This window comes from Agelaius phoeniceus, chromosome 4 (genome assembly GCF_051311805.1).
Source record: "Agelaius phoeniceus isolate bAgePho1 chromosome 4, bAgePho1.hap1, whole genome shotgun sequence".
Classification (NCBI taxonomy): domain Eukaryota; kingdom Metazoa; phylum Chordata; class Aves; order Passeriformes; family Icteridae; genus Agelaius; species Agelaius phoeniceus.
In genome coordinates this window covers 49,860,875-49,879,195 of record NC_135268.1, presented here as the reverse complement: position 1 = coordinate 49,879,195, position 18,321 = coordinate 49,860,875, and the positions used below count along the sequence as shown (strand labels likewise).

Genomic DNA, 18,321 nt, shown 5'->3' with positions numbered 1-18,321 from the left:
ATGTTTACATTACAGCAGAATGCTGTGTGCTTTTATCTAAGGGTGACCTTGAGTATGCCTGGCACACAAGAAGTGCAGTGGAAGGCAGGCAAACACTTTTCTCCTACACCTCTGCCATACTGTCTGTGTCCCTCACTTATATCACTCTTTGAATTTAAAGAAAGCACCTTCATAATGCCCATTTTTGTGAGCAAATGCACATTAAGAACATTTCATGTGCATGCTATGAAGAACATGAAACCTAAGACAGATGAGAAAACTTCAGTCTCCAAAACCAAAATTAGTTTTCCCTTTATGTTCTGAAGCTTATTTGTAAGTCTCATGAATGTTTTTAACTCTTTGGAGTGGGAAGTCTAAATTAAATCATCAGTATGTGACCCATTACTATTTTATAATCCTCTCTTTTGCAAATTGAAAGCAACAGTTTGCCAATCTTGTATTTAAACTTTCATGGAAAGATATGAGTAAGTTAATTATGAGGGCCCAAGCAAGAGAAAATACAAGAAAGCTACATGGTGTTAGGAAAGCCTGTCCAGACAGTCAGAACAAGAGCTTATTACTAAATATACATGTTTTAAACTGATCTTAGATCAAAATAACATTTTTTTTTTATGAACTAATAGTTTGTGCTAATGACCATAATATTTTTAGATTTAGGAAGTACACACAAGAATAACATGGTCAAAAGCACCACCATGGCTATGCTGACCTTCAGAAAGGAGAGCTGGATAATAATGAGGAATCTTGTTTCAAAGAAGTAGAAGGATATCTAAGACAGTTAAACCCTCTCAGTCAGCACAGAGACTCCTGAAGGACACCATACTGGGAGCACAGCACCAGCATGTACCACTTACTGGAAATCCCTTGGGAAAAAGGTAAAAGGGAATCGGCACAGAAAAACAGAAAAGCAAAGGAAGTTACTGGAATTAAGATTTTAACATTCAAAATTATGAAGATGTCTCTCAGAGAAGAAAAGGAAGAAGTTACAAATTCTAAGAAAATAAACATAAAACTATAATTGGACTACCATTTGCTTTGTAAATGTTGTGGCAAAATGTCAAGGTGTTCATTTTCCCCATAAGCAATTTGACTTGCCTATGGCATCAAAAGATGAATTGATGGCTCCATCCACTGCTTCCCCTGCCATTCATATCATGCAGATCAGTATGAGAATGAACATAAAGTGCTGCAGAATAGAGCCATTTTATACTTGTTTTAGACAGTAAGAATGATAATACGAAGTCTAGGAAAAAAAGGGATCTAAATGTTTCTAAACCATCTTTTCTGAACTCTACAACTCGTGCAGCCATATGAATCTGTCCCTATTCAGATAGGAGAATGCCATTAATGCATTGTAAGTCAAAGTGCCTGATTTTTATATCCATACCCTGCAGTCACTTGACACGTTTATCTGTGCCTTATTACTGTCAGATTTACTCCCTGATACAGCAGGGCCAAATTTATCATGTTTACAATTGCTGATGTTCCAAATTCACACAATTCCCACTCATATGCAACTAGATCCTGCCTAGTTATAGCCACAATTTGCTCCAGGGTCATGCCTCCAATTTGGCCACTCTGTTCCCATTTTCATTGCCTTGCAGTAAAGAAATGCATAAATGCAGCATTTTTTTCCATAAATGAGTTGTGATTTTTTTAAGGAATTAGCTAAGTATACATTATCTTTTGTTTACTTCTCATGACCTCTAGTCTGAACTAGTTCTGCTGGAATTCAGTAAAATGAATTCCAAAATGGCTAGCATAAGAGTTTTTAAAAAAATCCAAACCCAAACATGACAGCAATGAGAAATATTTTTACCAAAGGCTCTTGCAATTCAGAAAGAGAATCCCTAATTTGAGGACAAACTGATCATCTAATTTACCTCTGAACTGAAAAGGATTAGGAATACAATTACTTTTGTGTATTCTTGAACAGGTTTGCCATACTAAGCTTCTGCCTAAGTGCTTGCAGAATCAGGACCCTTTGTCCCAGAATCACTGGCCTGATGTCTAGGAAGAAAATATTTTTTAAACAATTCAACAAAGAATTCAAAACAATCAAATGAGGATAATCAAGATCATAAGAATATACATCAAGAAGAAAGGCACCATAAGACGCTGAAGAAATAATCTGGTACCATTTATTTCCCTCACATTTCCATTTATTTCATCCATTTACTTTTTCTAGCTCCTTCTACCTTCATTTTCTCTTCTACTTCGTACTTAGATTTTTTTATGTTGTGACTGCACTCATCTCCAATTCCTCTTGATGGCTTGATATTTCTAATACTATATTTTAAAATACCATCTTGTGCATTCTGTACTTTATTGCCATTATAGAAATGTTTGGTTCCCCTAAAACTAAAAACAGGAAATAAATTTTTGAGGGGCAGATGAAATGATGGAGATTTGTATTTTGCCTGTTCAAATACAGTTCTTTCAGGAGACATTTTTAGGGTTGCCTTTATTTTGTTTGGTGCTTTCCTGCAGTTACAGCAGGCAGTGGTTTAGTGAAAATTTTCAAATAAAACATTACTGTGCATTAAACACAGTATAATAATGTTTTGGACACCAGCACCTCTTAAAAATAAAAAAGAAAAAACAAGACAACATTCCTAGGTTCCCTCTGTTGTATCAGCCTGCTCCTGGCCAATTCTTCAATGTCACAAAACTGGGTCACTCAATCTTTTGTCACAGAAAAAACCTCAAATCCAAACATATAAATTCTGGACATTAATTAGTAATTATATAAGATGACAAGGTGGTTTTTTAAAACAAACAAATATGGATTTTCACCTGATTTACAATGTCCATTAAATATTTACATAATTGCATTCTAGTTACTCTCTAGCATATGTATTATATTATAAATACTCAGAACAGGATTTTTAATTTTAATTATAATTGATTTCTTTTTTTGCACTTTTACTACCTTCTCAATATAATTTCTTTTCTTTAAGCTGTAAGACTGTCAAAACACCATTATTTTAAGACTATCTACCTGTTAGCTTCATTTTTTATTTCATTATCAGCCATTGAGAAAAAAAACAGTAAATCAGAGAATCTAATTTTGTTAATGGAACTTAACTCTAGGCAATCTGAAAATAAGTAAATAAACCCTTGTCCCTCCAACAACCATAAACAGATTGTGAGAAGACTACCAGAAAATACCTCTCAGAAAACTGTCAGAAGTGCAAAAAGTCCATAAAGTAAAGCACATGGGTATGCAATCAGGAGCTGCTGTCCTTCCATAGCCAATGCAGACGTAAAAATTTTGGAGGCTGACAAACTGCACCATCCAATAATAAACAGAGCTAACACAGTTCCTGGGGTCCCCCTAGGAGAAAACAAAACAAAACAAAACAACACAAAAGAAACATGACAGAGTCCACACTAAATTGGACAGAGTCCATTACTAAATGTAGCATCAAATCTTACCAAACTTAAGTTCATGTCATTGATAGGTAACACCCAATGGAAGAACCAAGAACTAACTGACATAATCAAAGTCAAGCATGAGAGCAAATGAAAATTGTAACCACAAACAGAAAAAAATATGTTCAGCCTGGATAAAAGCGTCATCAGAAGTACTGCTAAGAGCACTGCACATTTAAAAATAAATCTGGGCCTCCAGCAGATGCAGCTGCTTAAGTTTAATATTAAATTTAGCCAAGTTTATAACACAGAGAACAGAATTTAAGGGTGCCTTAGACACTCAGGAGAGGCTCTGAAAGACTCACACCAGCTGGATGGGCAGAAAGGTCTCCCAGGAAAAAGCCTGACTGGCCTTTTAAAAAAGTGCGCACACTAAACATAAAGTAAGGAGTGGGAAAAGAACCACCAAGGAAAAAAATTTTGCTTATCTCGGCATCCTTCTCTGCACATTGAAAGGACTGTAAGTTTCCACCCTACCTCTTGGTGACAGCTGAGCCCATTTGAAGTTACACTCTGCTCCCTTCCAGGAGAAGGGAGACCTGGAGAACTGATGATTATGGGACTATGGTTAAAAGCCCGCTGAAATACTCCTGCAGATTACAGAGGGCTCACTATTAAACCCTGTGGGAACAAAATCTTGCCAATAAATAATGTTCCACATATGCTTTATTTGAACTCTATTTGCAGCCTGCTTCTGTAAAATGCATGAGATCATGTGCATAATACACTGCTGAAGCACATAATGAGATAGCTACTTTATACACTTTAGCTGTGTCAGTCTCAAGGACTTGGAGAAAGAATAAACCTCTGCCTCTTTCTAAAGGCCTTCCTGGCTCCTCACTCTTCCAAATCATCAGCATAACAGAAGCACAAGGGAAAAACTGACTGTGTATACATACTCAGGTAGGTCCTTTTACCAGAAATTATCTCCTCTAATATAATTATTGCAACTAAACCATGATGAATAAAGCTGTCCTTATGTAATTGACTTAGTTTACTTAATGCATTCACATCACATAAAATAGTTGATTTCTTAGCAATCCAGTCACCAGGCCAATAATGTACTTGGTGTTGCCAGCTCTTGGGCCTTTGAGGCAGGAAGGAAAGAATTGATTACATGGTGACTCAGCAACTCATTGCAACTTCAACAAGTTAAAAATAAAACATTAAAAACCATGTGATTTAATATCCTCAGTTTAAGTGTTTTTAAACCAATATAGTGGCATTTAGAGAAATTCCACTGGGCTTTGCAAAGTAAGTTGCTGGTCTCTCCTCCAAGAAGATGCTAAGTTGCTCACCTAAACAGTGAGCCAGAAATACAGAGTTGGCAGGGATGGCTCTTTGAGCAGGTAGGCTGGCAGAGGGATGGGCTGCAATAGGAACATACTGTGCAATGACAATTTTCAGCTAACATAATGACTCTTAGGGGGCTGTCACAATGCGGCACAATTTAGAGTTGTGGCTGCTCTGCCTTGCACTGAAGTCCAATGGCTTCTCATGGTTTGTTCCAGGACTGGCAGAGAGCAGGATGGAAAGGTGGCATAAAAATCATATGGGAATCAAGAGTACCTCTGTGCACTTACAAATTCAGTCCTCAGTCTAACAATGTGATACTGCTAAAATGAATGGTTTGGCAGAGAGCTTTCTGTCTGGCATGTCCATGAGGGTCAAATACTCTAGATGGGAGAAGGGCAAAAAGCACAAGTCATGCTTACAGTGGCCAAGACGACTGGGCCTGTACTGGTGTAAGATTGAGACAGAGGGACAAATGTGAGTGGACCCTTTCCACTTCTCTTTCTCTCACATCCTCACATCCTGCAGATGCTGTCACCAAATGGGTTCTCTGTATCAGCTGGGTGTAAGAATTGCTTTCTTCATGCTTACATTAACTTCCTTCCCTGTTTAGTTAAGGAAGAAGTTTTATCATCCTGTTTGGGTATTTGATATTAAAGAATTGTTGCTTTCTGCAGGAAAAAAGTCTATTGATATTTCTCCCAGAAAAACAACCTAATAGACTTGGGCTCACACATGAAAACAGTATAGATGGACACAAACAAATCTAGTTCCATGCAAATTTGAGTAAGAGAACTGGTATTCTCCTTGGTACTATTCAGCACTCCAAACGTTCCATATTTTACTTTATTTATTTACAGGGAAATAGCTAATCATGAAAATTGAAAATTATTAGATTACTATGTATCTTTGCCATAGATGAGTGCATTATCTTATGTATACTTTTGGTGAAAAAAAATCCAGATTGTTTCTTTGAACTTTGAAATAGAAGTAATGTTTTTATAAATATTTTTAAAAATCATAAATGTATTGCTCTTTCTTTTACCATTTAAAATATTTTTTAAAATTAAAAAAAATGAAATGTATGTTGGATTTTAAAGTTGCCACTTAATTTTAATAGCATGTTTGCAATAATTAACCTTGGTACTTGATATGCTCAAGCAGTTTCATAAACCAAATGAGAAAGGACTGCAGAACCCTGTCAATAGGTACTTAATGTTAGCAATTCATTTCAGAAATACCAGTTCGTTTTTGTCAAGGCTATCACATTTTAGTATTTATAGATCTTCAAAAGATGGGCTTTCTGTAAATTCACAGCATTTTACAAACGTGCAGTATCTGCCTGGGGATTCCATGTACAGAAAACAGTACCCTGCACAGTTGTAACAGCTGGTTTGGAATTCACCCCATCTGTCTTATGATTATGTATCTGCACATTTTATTAGGCTGGATTATTAAACAGGTTAATCAAGAAAATATGGGAAGTGCAGGAGAACAAAGAATAAACAGCTTCTTTAGTGTCATCATCCATCTTAGCAAAGACAGCTCAGAAACACTTTAATACATGGGATATAGTCAGGTTAAGCCATCATAGCTTCTCAGAAATATGCAACAAGAATTTTTTCCAAAAATTCATTCCACCATATAATTTCCTTAAAATATAAATAAATAAATAAATAAATAAATATGCACATATGTTAAATAAATATGCACATATGTAAGAACAATGCTTTTCCAAAGAAAACAAACATGGGCATTTTCTCGTTCATCAGCTGTTAGGTTCCATATGTTACAGACTAGAGAGTTAAAAATATGAGAGAACAAAAAAGACTAAGGAGGGAAACCATCATTAATAACATGTTAACAATAGACAAAAGCACTGCTCAAGGCCTTCAGGCAAGATCTGGAACTTGCTTGTACTTTGTGGTGTGCGAACAGGGAGTTCGCACATAAACACTGTGTTTCAAAGGGTTTCCTGAATGAGGAGAAATGAGAGGCTTGCCAAAAAGAATATGACTGAACAACCCCCCACATGTGCACAGATACATATATCACTACACATTTGGTTTTTCAAAGTATTCTGTTTTTTTCAGGCTTGCACTAGGCACAACTATACCTCAGAATATACAAGTCTACTTATATCTTGTCCGAATTCTCCACATCATTAAGGGTAACTTGGCTATTTCATTCTGTCCCACAGAAGTCAGTAGGAAAGGAGACAAAAAGATGGGAGGCCTGATGCTATGAACAAAAAAGAAGCAAAAGAACCAGCTATATAAACCCAAAGTTCAGCAATTGCTTTTAAAATTGATACCTGAATTTGGCTCTGCAAAACAAAAATCACATCTGAGGCTGCTGCAAAAATCAAAAGCATTCTCAGTCCAAATAGAAAGAAGTGGAATTGAAGACTCATCAAAATGAATGCATACAGCCCTCTCAAATACAGTCCAGTTTTGTCTGCTTCTACCTATATGTACAACCGAACTGGTGTTACAGTTTCAGAAACCAAAATTTACTATGCGACCACTTATAAAATGTTTTGCACAACAGCAGCCACCTGACTTCCTGTCCTTCCCAGGATTCCCATTGCCATAGGCCGGTACTTACTGCAGTGAGAAGAGAACTGCAGCAGAGGACAGGATGACCATGGGCAGCAGGCAGTAGCCCAGCACACTTGCAACACAGCCATGAGAGACTCCTGAGACGCTCATCAGGTTCAGCAGGGCATGCATGGCAAGGCACCCGATGGCACTCATCCCGTACACGTAGCCAAAATGAACTTTCCCTGCCTGGAATAAATAAGAGGAAGCATGAGCTGGCAGAAGTGAGCAGTGATCACTAAGTGCTAGCAGAAGACAGATTTAGGTTTAGGTTTGTTACTTCTTGTTGTTGACACTCTCTCTCTGCTTCACCTGCATCAGTTCAGTTGCAAACCACAGACGATACTTTTGAGTGATTTTTGCATAAAAATAATTCCAAGGTGCAATTGACAAAATGTGCTTGTTGCTAACTTAAAGTCACAAGGCTGATTGTGAGTCTTACTGTCATTGTGCTCTGAACACAACTGGAATTGGTTGGGAGATTTGGGAAAGTTTAACTGGCAACAAACTAAGAAGAAATTATGGAAAGCACATTTTAGTCATTAAAAATCAGTTTAGGCTCAGGAAATATCTTTTCAAGAAGTGTATATGGGGCTGTGAAAAAGTGTCCTAAGTAACATGATGACCCAGCTTACCTGATGTGCTTCACATTTTATAACAAACCTTCAGCTATAAACAGGTCTGCAAAAAATTGGGAATATTTTACTTAAATTATGGTGGTTTTCAGGGCAAAAGCGACTGCTTTTTCCCTTGACTACCATGAGAAGGATACATTTCTGTGCCTAGACCAACACAACATGTTCATTTCAACATAAAACTCAGTGGTAACTGTCAGCTTATGTTCTTTTTTTGTTCTAACAAATGAAAAAAAACCCCAGATTTTTTTCCCTTCTAGGTTTTATTCCTTTGCTTGAATTTATTGCCTGTGAAAGGTACCAGCCTGGCAGCCTGGAGCTTGATGTTTTCTAATTTATACACAAAGCTAGTAAAACAGGCAACTGTGGCCACAGCACCACCAATTCCTTCATCTCCTGCCATCATTTTGAAGGATCCCTCCAGGCATAAGGGCATTGTTCACTCCCCAAAATAAACCATCACAAAAGACTGTTAAATATGTTTTTGTCTCTCTTCAAGCTTCTAACAAATGAAATGTTGAAAGTTAGCTATGCAATACTGTCATTTTCACATCTGTACATGAGAAAAACATTCATAAATCAGAAATCCATTTTTTTTCTTGGAACTTTGAATCCTAATGATAGAATGCACCCGTGAAGGAGAAAGTTCAGACGTGGAACTTAACCATTAACTCAGAACCATGGGGGGCCACTATGCATCACCTTCCTGACACATAATAAGGTGTATGTACATACATAAAACACAAATGTGTTTGTTCATACACACACACACAAAATCTATATGTTGCACACACACCATATTATATATATATAGATATATATATATATATTGCATATGATAAACCACATAAGACTCAAAACTAATAGAAGGTCTCAGTTTCCTAATAATGCTGTGGCTTATGGTTGGATTCTCTTGTGATGGATTAGGTGGAAACATTGTTGAAGCTTTTATCATGTTTTGTGATACTTGCTAGTTTATCTCCCATGATGGCAAAGGAGGATTGAGAAGACCTCTGACTTTAATTATCCCTACATTTTAATGAAATATGGGGGAAATCAACTTTGATGACCCTTTTCTGACCTCTCTTTCTGTATCCATGCATGTGGAAACTGATCACTGGATGCCAGCAGTATTTGAGCTGGACAGACATAAAGCAGCACTATGGAGAAGGCCTGGTGATGACACAGCTTGGAAGTCCTGATGCTGCAGGTTGATGGCAGCTCACCAGCTCTCGTTGGAGAGCAGTTCATGAACATGAAAGGCAACCTGAGTTAATAAGACTTGACTTTACATCAGCACCATTATCCTGTCTGCACTCTGACCTGGCTCACTGCTGAGCTCTCCTCTGCTCCCAGTCCTCAAGGTTAAGTCAGGTACAGCCAGGTTGCCTCTATCCTTCCAGCATCCTGGCCTTTTCCCCATTTCTGTCTTCCACCATAAAGATTCATCTATTTCTGAAATCACATCATAAGAAATCTTCCTACTTAGGTACAGACTTCTTCTGCTGGCATGTGCATACTAGTGGTATAAAATAATCAGGGAAAATTGCTTGAACAAATAAAACTAATGATAACTAAATAAAACAGTACTAGATCAGATGATTATCAGCTAGAATTTCAGTCATTAAAGATATACAGTAAGTTTAACACTCACAATGGTTTGGGGCAGCCTTTGCTATACACCAATTCTGTCTCAAAACAAATGCATCAACTATAAGATATATTTTAGACTGTTTCAGTATATATGACTGTTCTACACAGCACTATTTATTTATTAGCTTAGTTTAAGATTTAAAAAATTCTTGAGCCAGAGATGAAGGAGAAACTAGCACCAGCAGCTAGCTGAGATCTCCAGTTGGTGAAATGTTGGATTTGTGGTGCAAAAGGAAAGGACAGAAGGAAAAAAAAACCAAAAAAACAGCTGAACATGTTGGTTCCGATTTTATTCTTACTTAACATATGTGAATATATTGACTCGCACACACGGGAATACTCCCTGTTCACAGTGATGTAAGCAAAACCAGAATCAGGCTTGATTAGTCTGACAGGCTTTGATGAATGGAAACAGCTAAATTTGTCCTGTGGAAGAAGCAAGGTTAGCAGAAAGTCAGACTTTGTGTTCTTGCTTGCATCTGCCTGGAGTGGGTACTACCACTGTTGGCTGGAGAGGATGGGGAAATCTGATTTCATTCAAATGACAGAGTAGAATGCAAAGCAGCTGAGACTTGGGCTTCTGCTAAATTTGGGGCTGCCATTGTTTCTCTATCTACAATGGAGCTGCCCTGTTTTACACTAACGTGAGGAGGAACAAGTCCTGCTGCCAGGCTAGCAGCCCTTTCCTCTTTTTCTCTGGAAGGACTGCTACCCTTTGAAGAATATCTTTGCATAATTTTCCATAGTTAAAAAGCTGAAACTAAAGAAAATGTATACATTGTTTTTAGAAACAAGCTCTCAACCAAATTACGTTTCTGGTGCTATCAGAAGATACTTATTTAAGTACAGAAGGATATCATAGTTTACACAGCTGAAGAGACACGTTAGTATTCAAATACATCTGAGATAAAATGGTAGCCTGAATTTCTAAGATAAACTTGAAGGCTTACTGCTGGGAAGTTATGGAACAAAAACACTAGATTGTGTCAGAGGTGTTCTGCTGCCCTAAAACTGGAGCATTGAAAATACTTGGTTTTCTAATGACACCTAAAATGCATAATATCTCAGCAAAAGTATGATAATTAAAGTAATTTATTTTAATAATAATAGTTTAATATTCATTATAGCTGTTGGCTATTCAGGGAGAAAAGTCAACAGGAAACATTTTTTCCATTCTTTCTTTTAGCTTTCCTTTCATTTTCTTGATTATAATTAATTCAACTTTCTCTTTTTACTACCCTCATACATTTAATTCTCCAGGTGGAAAATAGCCTGTCTTCTCTAGCTTCCCACCTTCTTTTCCTTTTATTCCCTTTCCTCCTGCCCTTCCACCCTTTTAAAAGATTTTTATTTTTATAGGAACATAAATAATAATACTACTTGCCATTTATATAGCAGTTTGCACATTCAAGGTACCGCACTGACATTACAAATTGAGTAAGAACTTTCAAGAATCTTCTGATTCAGCACTATTTGTCACAGAGGAAATGGAGAATTAGAGCCCTTTCCTCTCACCTCAGTTGCAGGGCAGTAAAGCCCTTCCCAGAATGGTCCCACCTTACTGCTGTCTGATGAATTGCTGTTGGCAGTCAGAGCTGTACTTCAGCAACACTGGAGAGCCCCTGTTGCCAGGGATATATAGATGAATTTGGAGTTCTGGACAGCCCTGTTAACTTTCCTCCTGTAGGAAAGCTACATTCATACAGAAGAAGGAGGTCAAATACAGGCTACTATATTTTGTTAAGCAGACAATACAGAACAAAGAATATAAAATAAGAACTAGCAAAATTTATAGGAAGGCATTGCAAGTTTAGGGGTTGGTGGAAAAAGACTGTTTCAATTTATTTTTTCTCTAATTATTCTAGTTGTATAAAGATTTTTTTTTAGTCTATCTGTCTCTGTACTCTCTAAAATAACATTGAAAGAATATAATTCCAAAAAGTAGCAAGAGTGTTAGAAAAACTGGGCTGGCCTGCTATTCCTTTTTATTCCCTCCTTTAAAACCTGTTCAGAGCCTTTCCAGATTATATATGGCACAGATCTGTCCTTTTGTTCATATTAAATCCCACCCTAAAAATGGTGTGGTCTCCTCTTTCCACTGGAAGTAATACATCACTTTACCTGTGTCACCTTTACATTACATTTAAATTTTAAGCAGGTGCTTTGAAAGTAGGAAGAATTTTTGACACATAATCCCAGAATAACTGGCAGCAAATGACTCTTTTTATGCTACTACATCTTCTGCAGTTTCACACTCATTATCACCTAGGCATGAGCTTGTTAGAAAAGAAATCCCTGAAGATTTATACGACATCCTACCATCAGCAACGTTGCTCCAAGGGCCAAACAGAAAACCATAGGTCCAGTGAGGTCTGTCTCATTCATAATGCTGCCATCTGCAGGCTTCATTGGGTTTAGAACTGTTAATGTTTTCTGCCATATATGCTCAAAATTGATCCCAAGTTCTGCAACAAGAAATTTCAGGATTTTGTTAATTGCTCACAAGAAAAGAACACTTTTACAAAACTCCATTAGACACCACAAAACTACAAACAAATGCTTCAGTGAAGATAATATTGTAGGATGACATTTTCTGTATTAGGAACATAATGTCCCTGCTATGTACTCAGTATATTTGAGAGTCAGCTTTCATTCTAAATTGGAATATTAATGTATTAAATCCGATTTTAGTCAGTGAAGCAAAAAATGGTCTCAGCATTTTTGAGTTAATATTTGTTTTTCCTATATATAAACCACACATATCTAATGCCACACTAACATAAATGTTGAAAAACACATTAACAATAACTGCAGAATTTAAGATACTCTGCAACACTGAGGACAGAGATATATGCTTTAATTCTGGAAAATCTGACAAGAAATGTGTCTTAAGTCTGAACTGCCAAAAGCACTTAAAAATGACATTTGTTCCTTCAAGGCAAGTTTATACTACTTTATACAGTGCTTTATAAGCTTGGGGGTTTGTAATGTGGTTGTTTTTTGTGGGTTTTTTGGGGTGGAGGGTATTTGCATTTAAAAAGTAATTAGTGAGACCCCAAGAAACAAAAGAATATTTTGTCCCATTAAAGGTGATGGGACTCCTGCCCTTAACTTTGCTGGGGCAAATCTTTATCTTATAACTTCTGGAGAAACACTTTAGCTTGCACAAGTAAGCATCTTCCCTGAGATTCTCCAGTAAGGGGAAAATTAGGTTCAGATCTGCTGCCAGAATGGCTGAGACTGACAATGAGTTAGATCTGTTAGGAAAACCAAGTCTTTACCTTGTTCCACCTCTCCATCATCTTGAGCTCAGTCAAAACATTGCATATATAAAGCTATTCTGCATTAAAATGTGTGGTTTTGTTCAGATTTATATGGTACACAGACAGGAATATCTCTAAAGCCTTGCAGATCACAAGCAGTTGGATTACAACATCCTTTTCCCAGGGTGAACCACATGGTGAGTTAAATGGTTGGGGGTTTTAGAGGTAGAGATCTAGCAGTTATCTATATCAAACAGAATGATCTTGCTGGCTTTAAGGCAGTCGTAGTCCCTTCTGAGTAGTAAAAATTCCAGCTGCCTTCCAGTATGCAAACTAGCAGGCTGAATATGCTCATTTTATATTATGCTGAAATAATTACAGACAAATTCTCCTTTTTTTTTTTTTCCTAATACAGCACAAGTATTTTAGTAGCAACAAAATCAGCCACTAGCATTAGAATGGTCAATCATCATAAAGAACGGCATTGCTCATATAGTTAAACGATCAACTAATTGAAACTGAAAGCAGCTTTCTCAATTCCTTCCCCACTGAAACAAGCGACTTAGCATCTGCAAACTGCTAAATCTATAACTAGATATGCAAAAGAGGATGATTATCCATCTTCATTAGTTATAGATTTTCCAATATGTATGGAGGAATAACACAAGAGTGGAAACAATTTTTGGAAATGTGAATGAATTCAAAACTATTGTTCTGCTGTCATCTAGCGGTGGCACAGTATATCTGCTCCAGGCCACAAGGTTGCAGGAAATCCAGGGCGAATTCGAAGGAGAAAATGCAGATTTGGCTGCCAGGAGTTTTGGCTGAAGCTCACAGGGTGAGGCTTGCCAGCTCTGCTGCAATTTCTCTAGTGAGTTCCATCCTCTAGCTGGCAGAGAAAAGTTAGAGGCACCCCCAGAAATCCTGCCTGTTATCTGTGGGATTTGTTTTGTTATAAATACATATTATAATATTGGCTTTTCACATATATTAAAATGGATTTTATATGTGCAATGTCAAAGTAACTTTGTTATAATGATATAGTTTTATTTATAGTTGTTAATTAAGCTAAGACATAGTAGTGAAATAGCTGATATACTTGTGTTAAAATACCTGCTTAGATGAGATAACATCCAACGAACATATGAAGAAAACACCTGCTACAGATATGCCATCTATCAGCACTCACCATCTGAAGACAGTGTGAGGCAGAGCCAAAACTGAAGATAATGATAAAAAAAGACTAAAAGCACAACCAAAGAATACACATGCTCTAAAAAGGCAAATCTGAAGAGGAGATATGCTAAACATGTAAACTAGTTTGAAGGAAAAGTTTACTATGAGTAAGAGTCCATGAATATGCAAGAGGCTGATGTAAGGGATAAGGTATTTAAAGGGGGTCCCCGAGGATAACAGTGTGCTCCTGGCTGAGTGCCCTGCTCCACCCGGCCCCAATAACCTTTGCTCTGTAGTCCTTGTCTCCTATTGTCCTTTATTAAACTTTTAAAATTTTCACAAGAGAGTGAAGGTGTTTTTCACAGTTTTACCTTCTAGCAAAGGGGGTTCCTCGTCAAATCCATCCACGTAACCAAGCTGAGAAGGAGCGCCGGGACTGCAGGCTGGCTGCAGAATGCTGCCCGAGTAGCTCTGCGGGGACAGCAGCATGTCCGATGGCACAAACGCCCCGCCTGCAGGCTGCTCTTCTGCCTGCCTCCTAGGACAAGGAGCAAAGCACAAACTCATCACTACACTGAGAAACGCCTGTTATAGATGGATAAATGGATAATGAGATGACTGGCTCTCGCAATTAAGGGATAATTATTGTGTGACTATTAAGAAAAGCTTTAGTGATGTATGGTTATGCTATTGCAGTTTAGATGTCCTCTGTTTTCTCCTTAGTTCCCTTTTCCCCCTGTATTGTTGCCATCAGACAGCTGGGGCTGTCTAGGACAGGTAAAAAAGAAGATGTGCACATGTGCCCCTTCCCCGGGGCAGTTGGGAATGGAAAAGCTTAGGGGCTTGCTTAGGGGGTGCGGCATGGCAACACCTGATCTCCAATCCAGTTACAAGAAAGCAGCAATCCCCCGATAAATGGCCAAGAAGAGCTGACTGACAGACTTTGGGAGGGGCCAGGGCTGGCTGATGCAACCCCCAGGGGTATCAAAGACTGAGCATCCATCTTGAAGATGAACCAGTGATGTGATATGCACAAGGGCAGTTCCCAGCACTGCAGCTTTTTCCTTATGTAGTCCTTTTGTTGTATTTTTGTTAAGGTTTAATAACCTTTTTAAATTTTCAAAGTGAGCAGTTGTTTCTCACATGTCTTAGAGCTATTCACCACGTTCCACCTACTTTTCAGCTATTTTCAGTGTGAGGAAGCTGGAATTTTTCTGGGTCCTGTGCTCGCTGTGGGTAATAGGAGCTGAGCTGTTGCCCGTGCCTTTGCAGCTCCCTCTCAAGCGGGCAGAGCTCCTTGCCAGGCCCCTGCACCCTCCACACCTATCCCACTCCCACACCCAGGCACTTGGGGCTTTTTTGCCCAGCAGCCTGGCCACATTCCTCAGACCCATACTGCTAATGAAAGAGCCATACATTTAAATTTTGTCCTTGAATCTCAGAAGAATCCTAAAGAATTTCCTGCAATATGCGGCCTAAATTTCACATTAATAACATGAAGCTCAGTTACTCCTGTCAGGTAAACAAGCTGTAACACCTCTACTAATAAAAGTAGCACAAAATCAAAGCCTTTAAAAAGAAAAATTCACTTATAAACATTCTGTTCTGCCTTTCTGAAAGTTTAGATGATGTCTTGAACTTCTTTCCTGCTGCTGCAAGCCCCAAAGCTGGCCCCAGAACCACCATCTGTTGGAGAGGGAAGCTGAAGCAACACCCACACTTACTTTCTGCTTTCACAGAGGTTTTTGTCTGAGCCATAGCTGTTGCAACCTTCTTCCTGGTCCTCTATGGTATAATTAGACTGGTAAAAGTCGATGTGAAACTGCTCAAAACTTGACATTCTGGGTAGAAAAAATGATTGCAAATATCATAAATAGCCTTTACAACAAGCCAAAATCTATGTTTTGAACTGCCCTAAACTTATATTAAAATAGCAAACTGTAAAGCCCCAAACTCAAGAGAATCTTTCTGTAGAAGCTCATGATAATTTGGAAGTGACAAAAAAAAGACCATTTAATTCCTTTAGCTGTAACAAGAGGAATTAATCTGCTTTTACTGGAAATTACAGTATATTAATTTAAAAGTGGTATATCAGACTTCCTATCTCAATATTGTTGCCAAAAATAATGCAATTTTGAAGGAAGATATATATCTACAAAATATTTTTTAAACAGTTCATTTTCCTACTTTTAATAAAAAAAAAAATTGACCATATCTCAATGTTTAAAAATTAAGGTTTTAGGAAGTACTTTGGATTTCAAAAACAATTACTATTTACAGTGTTTTGCGATATTATATATGACTGTCATAAAACAATAGGAAAAAACCCAGATTTGTTTACAAAATCTGTGATTTTTGTTCAAGGACACAGCTGGCACATCAGTGGTAGCAGAGGAACAGTCTCACAGGCCAGCAACATGACTGGTAAAAGACAGCATACTGGATGATTGAATTGGATCAATGATTGGATGATTCCTCAGTGAAAAGACATGCTAGAGCATATATTTCCTTCCTACTGCATGTGTTTCACCACTTGGCTAGCACTTAGGTAGTTAAGCCCTTAAAACCCACAGAGAAGTTACATAACCTGACTGGAATCCATAGCCATATCCAACTTACTTAGATTTTCATGTGAGATATTCATCTCTCCTAACATTTCACTTTTTTTTTCACTTTCGTCCTCATTTCCAACTTTCCAAATGCCATTGGCAAAATATGCTTTGGACCTCAGAGTTATTCTTAGAGTTATCTCAATATTTATCAAACACACTCTGCTTATGGGAAAGATCTTTGCAAATGTCTTTGTAAGATAAAAGTGATAAAGATTACTATTTCATCAGGGACCTTAAAATGCTGCATATTAGAATTTCTGATTTTTTTCCCATTATCAGTCTAATCTTTGGGGACCTATTTCCTTATTTTACCTAGAGTTCAAAGTAGAAATTGCTCTAATGTTATTTTCTTAACTCTTGATCAATTGTGCAGGTTTTCAAAATAATTTTTACATTTTAAATGTGAATTAATAGAAATTAATTTACCAAGCTATTTCCTGTGGCTTTATTTGGAATTGCACACCACTTAGGCATTCTTTTGATGAAGATTTCACACAGGGCATGTTTTAAGAAACTTTAGTTGGTAGCTCTACCTCAATAGTTCAATTCCAGTAAGTATTTAACGTCCTTTGCTGTCACTATACAGAATGAAATAATTGCTTAACCAGGCATGGTTAACTCTATGTAACCTAGATCAGAAAAGATACATTTATTTTCCAAAAGAATTTGGAGTTAAGGTTACTTACATTTTAAGATATTTGGTGAAAACTCCAGTCTGTTGAATTTACATGTTGAAGAAGACCTAAAATATCCTCTTGCTTCAACAGGGATGAGCTTAGTGCTATTTATAAGATTCTAAATTTGATATTTGAACAGATGCACATGAAGGAAAAAAACCTCACAACCTGTCAATATCAGGGCCAGCATTTAACAAGAGCTAACAACAATGGGCAGAGAAGGGTAGGAACCTTTGAAGAAAAATGAACAAAATCAACAAATATTGCTTCATATATTTCAACTCAATAATCTAGATTCCTTCTTAAGTAAGTATTTATGACGATCTTGGTGAAGCCCTCATTAGCTAAGCTGTTGGACATTAAAAAGGGTAATACTACCTGTTAAAGCAGAGGGCTGAATACACTTATTTGAGGGTGTGTTTCCAGCAGCCAGAGCCCTGGAATGGCTGTGGGATGCTCGCTGTGGGATGCTCCCTGTGGGATGCTCCCTGGGAACACTGTGGCAGAGGGAAGGAGGGAAGGAGGCTGAACGCCCTGCTGGGCCAAGTGCCTCTGCTGGTCCAGTGCCAGGGCCCTGTTCTCCAGGCACATCCCCCTGCCCCACTGCTCCTCCAGGGGCTCTCTCTGTTTGCAAAGCTGTCTCTTGAAGTGCAGTACCCACCACACCAGGATCAGTGCAAGGAACCTCTGTTCCATAGTCCTGGCTACTAGGAAACAGCAGCACAGGCTGGATTTTTAAATAGATTTTAAACTTCAAAGATGACTTTTCAATTTACACCTGCTTTTGTTTGACATACTTGACTAGCCACAAAAAAGGCTGCTTTTTTCACTTCTTTATTTATTGGGTAGTTTCCAAAAAAGCACTTGGGCTGTTAAATTTAAGGAATGCAACACTAAATTATATGTATTATCTGATAATAAATCTATGCCTCAGGTGCATATTCAATCCTGTGATGTTGAAGGCCAAATAATTCCAT

The 18,321-nt window shown here is 37.7% G+C and overlaps 1 protein-coding gene across 1 annotated transcript; it reads right to left on the bottom strand.

Moving 5' to 3' along the window:
• Positions 1-2,124: 2,124 nt before the first annotated feature.
• Positions 2,125-17,436, bottom strand: YIPF7 (Yip1 domain family member 7). The gene is made up of 6 exons (XM_054633709.2): positions 17,354-17,436; positions 15,780-15,896; positions 14,427-14,593; positions 11,936-12,081; positions 7,336-7,517; positions 2,125-3,337 (listed from the first exon to the last, which is right to left on the bottom strand). Exons 2-6 carry the CDS (start codon positions 15,893-15,895, stop codon positions 3,175-3,177), a joined length of 774 nt encoding a protein of 257 aa, XP_054489684.1. The 5' UTR covers position 15,896; positions 17,354-17,436; the 3' UTR covers positions 2,125-3,174.
• Between the last annotated feature and the right edge of the window lie 885 nt (positions 17,437-18,321).